A 6,077-nucleotide genomic window follows, 5' to 3' on the forward strand; every position below is an offset into this window, starting at 1 on the left:
TATAAAGGTGAACTCCATAAATGGATAGGGTCGCTTTAGGTTTTGTCCCAATTGGATTTTTTTCCTTCGGAATGGCCTTTTGGAACGGACCTCTAGGGCTTAAAATGGTGGGTCACACTTATGAGAGATTGTTAAATAAGTTAATGATCTCTTGGCCAAATCAATGATGGTTAGTCGTTATAGGAACAAGAGTTGTTCTGGTATTAATGACTGGTTAAGATATTCTCAATTTAGAGGAGGGATAACTGACCTCCCTTCGACGGCTTTTATCCTAAATCTTTGAAGCATCATTGTGAAACTAGATGTCACATAGGGTTCATGTTAGTTTTGCTAAAACTTTATTGGATGTTGTTTTGTTTGACAACAGGTATTTGTTTATAACCTGACGTAGGTCAATGTGTTTTTCTTTCAGCAACTCGTTAGTATTTCCGTTTAAAGTTTTTAAACATGACTGATTTAATACAGTGGAAAGAATCCTGTGAAACGAATTTCATGGCAAGCGACCTCCATCCCACTACTCTCCAAAAGAGGAGACAAGACAATAAATATGATTTATTGGTCTTGGAGACATGTCTGGTAGAGAATGATGATTCTGCCTGGATCCTAGATTTAGGTGCTACCAATCATGTCAGTTCCTCTTACCAAGGATTTAGTTCCTGGCAAACGTTGCAACAGGGAGAGATGACTCTTCGAGTCGGTAATGGTGAGGTTGTTTCAACTGTTGCTATAGGTAGGTTGAAGTTATTTGTTAACAAGAAACGTTATCTGTTACTGGATAATATTTTTGTAGTCCCTAATATTAAGAGGAACTTAATGTCGGTTTCTTGTCTCATTGAACAAGGCTATATTGTCTCCTTTTATGAGAATAAAGTGTTTATTTTCAAGAATGGAATGGAGATTGGTTATGGTTCAATGGAAAATAACTTATATGTACTAAGGCCGTTAGTCATAAAAGTCTTGTTTAAAACTGAAATGTTCAGTACGGCAACAATAACTAAAAGACCAAAGGTTTCTCCAAAGCAAAACGGCCATCTTTAGCATCTAAGGTTAGGTCACATCAATAGGATTGAAAAGTTGGTGAAAAGTGGACTTCTAAAGAGTTTAGAAGAAAACTCTTTGCCGGTATGTGAATCATGTCTCGAAGGCAAGATAACCAAATGACCTTTTACTGGAAAAAGTTACAAAGCCAAGGAGATTGTTGAGGACGAGTGCGAAGTGTTCGTGCTGTGTTTGTACGGTGTTGCGGTTGTGTAGATCGAGTGTTTGTGGTCATTGTTGTTCGAACGGTCGCGCATCGGAGCATGGAGACGCTTCTACCTTTGTTAGTACAGTTTTTCCTTCTGTACATTTGATGTTCATGCTGTAATTTTTCTGTATATTTGCATAACTGTTTGTATTGAAGTTGACTATAAATGATTTGTTGATTCATGATTGTAATTTGGAATAGTCTGCTTCCGCTGCTCACGAAAATCGCGTTTCCGATTTCCTTCACATATGTATATGAGACATTAAGTAAAAAATTGTTAAAGGAAGGAGATAGCTTTTTATAGGATAAAGCTTTCTCAATAGGGAACCGAGATGAAGTGTGTTGCTGTAAGGAAATACCACCATATAAAAAATTACAATGACAATCTTGCAAATATGATGGTTATGTTGATGTTCTAAGAGATCGACGAACTTGAGGTTGAATGACATTCTGAGGAGGCAAAACAAATTGTGATTGATTATCATTTTGAGATTGAATGATAGGTCTATCAACAAGTTGTGGCATAGGTAAAGTCAATTCATTATTAACAGGTTGTGAAGCCAAGCCAGTAGCTTCAACATTTTTTTTTCAGAAATAGATGCTTATGTAGCTATATTTTCATAATTAGGAACTCCTTGAACAACATCCTCATGGGCAACAGAAGGAGAACCAGAAAATTCAAAAGACTGTGGCAAAACAAGTTCAGGAAATGGATCAATAACATCCATTTGAATAGCAGTTGTGTGAAAAGGAAACACATTCTCGTGGAATACAACATCACGAGATACAAAAAAAGTGTTCTTCTCAATGTCATATAAACGATAACCCTTCATCCCTGGTGGATATCCTATAGAAACTGATGGAATAGCTATAAGATGAAATGAGCTGACAATGACGAAGCAAAACATAAGCAACCAAAGACATGAAGTGAGTGAGTTAGTTAACACACATTCTCCCCAAAATGTGATTGGAGGACGGAAACAAAAGAGCCGATGTTGGTGTTCCATAAGAGCAAAACAACCACACATGAGAATTGGTGAATGACTCTTTTAGTTAAAAAATAATATGTGAATGTTAGTTCAAGTGCATTATCAAATCGAAATATCTCTACATGAGCATTGTACTGATTTTCAAACAATCCATAAGAAATAACCATGTATATCTCCAATAATCATCAACAATAATGAGAAAAAAACGATGACCAACATGTTTATTAGACTGATAAGGACTCCAGATATCACAATGTATCAAGTCAAAACTTTATTTGTAACACGGTTATTCAATGAAAGACAACACAATTATTATTCTTTTGTTTGGTGAAGAAGATTGGTTGGAATTAGCATTCGAAGAAGAATTCTTGACCGGAATGACCAAAGAAAAGGCCTTATTCATCGAAGGTTCAGGCTCCATAAGAAGTAACTATGTACGAATTTGACTTTAAATCCCATAAGAGCAACGTCCACAGGAACAAGAAGGTATATAAGAAGCCAACTCATTCCATAAGGTCTTAATCTATCGCTTGTAGATCTACCCAAATGTCAATCGAAGAAATAGAGCTCGGAGAAATCTCCTTGGTGTTATCCGAATGTCACAGGTAAATAATACTGGTGTTATCCGAATGTCACAGGCAACGTCCACAGGCTCCAAAAGGTATAGTTCGTTTTTGCGAGAAAATTTAAAATCAAAACAATACTGAAACTTTTGATACAATATTAAGACACTCAAAGGTAAATAATGTGATGTGCTCGATTCTTATTAATCAAAGTTGGGCAAATAAATAGCCAACAGCATGTGGACTTAAACCACTTTGTAACAAACTATTTAATAAATATAAACATAACAAATGAGAAATACATCTTAATAGTTGAAATTAAACGAGAAGACCAACGTCATCAAAGCCAAGCTCACGAAGAACCTCCTTGCACTGTGGAAGAGCATTCTTCACCATGAAGCCAAGTGGATTGGCTTGACGAACAGGATCTGTAATGCCATCGTTACCAGTAATGCTGATTCTGGCAAAATGACCATATCCATCGGTAGGAATCTCACTGCACTCCTTATCGGCACTCTCCATCAATGACACTTCACAAATCTCCTCCTCATGGTCTCCGTCCACCTCTATTCTGTATTCTCCGGTCTTGTCCGTCACCGCCTCCCCTGTAAATGTCTTATTTGCAGCATTGGCCTCATCCCGGCATACCAATTTCACCTTAGCGCCTGATCCATCATACCACATTTATTTTAATCATTATTACATATAATATTATAAATGGGTATTTATTTCTTTAATCAATTATGTTAATTACCTTCCAAGAATTTGCTGATGCGGGTGAAGAATTGGATGCGGCAAGTGTCACAATAAACCTTTCCCTCGATGAAGAAGCGATCTTTGCTGCAGAGGGCAACGTCGAGGAAGGCCAGAAAGCAAAGGGCAGAAACAATGATGGTAGCGCATGATTTTGCCATTTTATTTATTTTCTGTTTGTGCTCTTTGCTTTTCTTTTTTTTAATTGTTTTTTTTTTTTTTTTTTTTTGGTTGGAGGATGTGAAAGGAGGATGGCTTTAATAGGGATTTCATTCCTTGTTTTTTGGGATGTTAATTGGGTTTTCCCTTTTTTTCGGTGGATGGAAGTTATTTTCGCTGGTTTTAGCGTTGGAGACTCTGTCTCATTGCGTTGTAACTGCTGTTTGTTACGCAATCGTTCAACTTCCCATTTGAAAATTATTTTAAGCCATCTAATATAGTTATATATATATATTGAAATTTATGTTTGTCTTCTCTGTCATAATTTTTATTTTTTCTCAAAATAATACTTAAAATTTAGTCAAATTCCAAACAAAAAAAAATTTGAAAGTCTACATTTTTTTTTTTTAACAAAATTTGATTTTTTTTAGAAAAAAACATTATACAAAGTAGATAATAAAATACGAAAATATATTAGGTGAAGCTATGTGTTTATAAGCTTAATTTTCAAAAATTTAAAATTAAAAATTAAGACATTTTTTATAACCATTTAATTTTTTATTTGGTTTTTAGAAATTAAAAAACGAAAACCATACATATTTGGTAATTTGTTTTGGTTTACTGTTTTAGAAAACGAAAACCCAACAAATGGGTGGTAATTGTTTTTAGTTTTATGTTTTTTAAAAATTGAAAATTAAAATTATTTTTGATAATTATGTTTTTGTTTTTTGTTTTTAAAAATTCAAAATAAGTTTTGATAATTTTTTAGTTTTATATTTTTTTTCATAAAAATAAAATCGAACTCTTTTTGTAATATTTTTCCTTTTGGTATACATAGTTATAACTATTTTTAACTTTTTTAAAATTCATATTGAAAAAAAAATATCAATATTTTGAAAGTTATGATTAATCATAAATAAAATGAAAGAAAATTAATAAAAGTAAAAATATAAGAAAATTAATTTTATTTATAAAAAAATTATAGGAGAATAAGAAAATAACTGAAATAATTAATATTTCCTAATGAATTCACAATGATCTTTATGACAATTTTGTTGCCTCTACAGAGGTCAAAGTGTGTCATGAAAAATTATCATCAAAGTTGTTGGACGAGGTATTGGACGAAATTTGGTCTTCACATTTTATAGTTAAACCGAGTGTAAATTTTTAAAAACAAAAATAGGTTTTTGAAAATGGTTTTTTTTTCCCTTTTAAAATTTCTTAACAATTTAAACGTTTTGAAAATCGAGAAACAGAAAAGCGTCTAGTGTTTGTAATTACTATTTTAATCTTCATTGGTGTGATTAACTATGTATTGTTGATTCTAAATTTTGCATTTATTTTTGTTGAAATTAAACTCTTAGCAATATTTTTTGGTGCTCCAATTATATCTTGTTGACTTAAATCTGAAATAGATAGCGAATTTTTTGTTATTTTTAAGATTAATTTATGGTGAGTTTTGATAATTAATTTACAATTTTTGGTCATACCTTTATTTATTTTGTAAATATCGTACGATTGAAATAAATCAGATCACTTAAGAAAAGTGATAAAGCGAGCAAATTCATTTGGAGAAATAGCAAATTATGAAATACTTTTGAAATATAGCAAATTGTCTACTAGACATGTAGGTCAATTTCCCAATAATCCTAAAATACTCTCACAAGTCTTTTTAATTCCATACACTCTAATTAATTTATCAAATTTATAATACAGACTCTATTGATTTCCTTTGATATTTTCACTCAAAAAAATTCGTGATTTAATTTGAAAATAATTAAAAATTGTATCTCAACGATCTTCTATCTAAAAAAAATGTTTTGTATTTTTCCAAATCTTTTCCTAAATTGACTTTTTATATTCATATTATACTTCTTCTCACTATAAGAAATTTGGTTTTTAATGTCAGTTGAAAAAAAAAACTAAATTGGATATAGAATGCCGATTTCTTAAAAAAAAAAAAAAAAAAAAGAAAAAAGAAAAAAAGAGAGTGCATTTTTATTGTCGATTTTAATCTGACACTAAAGATGAGATTACAATGCCAATTTAAACCAAGAATGTACCTATCATTTTTTTTTTCTTTTCCCTTTAGTAAAAAAAATAACTCTTTTTTTTCTCTACCTCTCCTCCCTCATTTCTCATTTCTCACATAATTTCTCTCTCCCTCTCTCAGCATCTCTCCTGCTCTCTCTCCCCAATTTTTTTCACCATCTCTTTTTTTCTCACAGTGAGCTCATCTTTAGTTACTTTTATTTTTTTTTGGCTTGTTTCTGCGATATTCCCTTTATGTATTCTCTCATGTCTTTGGTTTCAACTCGTCCCGTTAGAAATATTGAGTGTGCTAACTTTAGTTAAATTTCTTTTATG

At 31.9% G+C, this 6,077-nt stretch overlaps 1 protein-coding gene across 1 annotated transcript; it reads right to left on the reverse strand.

Moving 5' to 3' along the window:
* Positions 1 to 2,988: 2,988 nt before the first annotated feature.
* On the reverse strand, positions 2,989 to 3,840 carry LOC120074523 (olee1-like protein). Its single transcript, XM_039027677.1, has 2 exons — positions 3,553 to 3,840; positions 2,989 to 3,463 (listed from the first exon to the last, which is right to left on the reverse strand). Exons 1-2 carry the CDS (start codon positions 3,710 to 3,712, stop codon positions 3,117 to 3,119), a joined length of 507 nt encoding a protein of 168 aa, XP_038883605.1. The 5' UTR covers positions 3,713 to 3,840; the 3' UTR covers positions 2,989 to 3,116.
* Positions 3,841 to 6,077: the final 2,237 nt, after the last annotated feature.

This window comes from Benincasa hispida, chromosome 3 (genome assembly GCF_009727055.1).
Source record: "Benincasa hispida cultivar B227 chromosome 3, ASM972705v1, whole genome shotgun sequence".
NCBI lineage: Eukaryota > Viridiplantae > Streptophyta > Magnoliopsida > Cucurbitales > Cucurbitaceae > Benincasa > Benincasa hispida.

Excerpts from the sequence above, each read along its gene's own strand:
- LOC120074523 (XM_039027677.1), bottom strand. The coding sequence starts at position 3,712 with ATGGCAAAATCATGCGCTACCATCATTGTTTCTGCCCTTTGCTTTCTG. Across the intron at positions 3,464-3,552 it reads CATCAGCAAATTCTTGGAAG|GCGCTAAGGTGAAATTGGTA; the intron begins GTAATTAACATA and ends ATGATGGATCAG.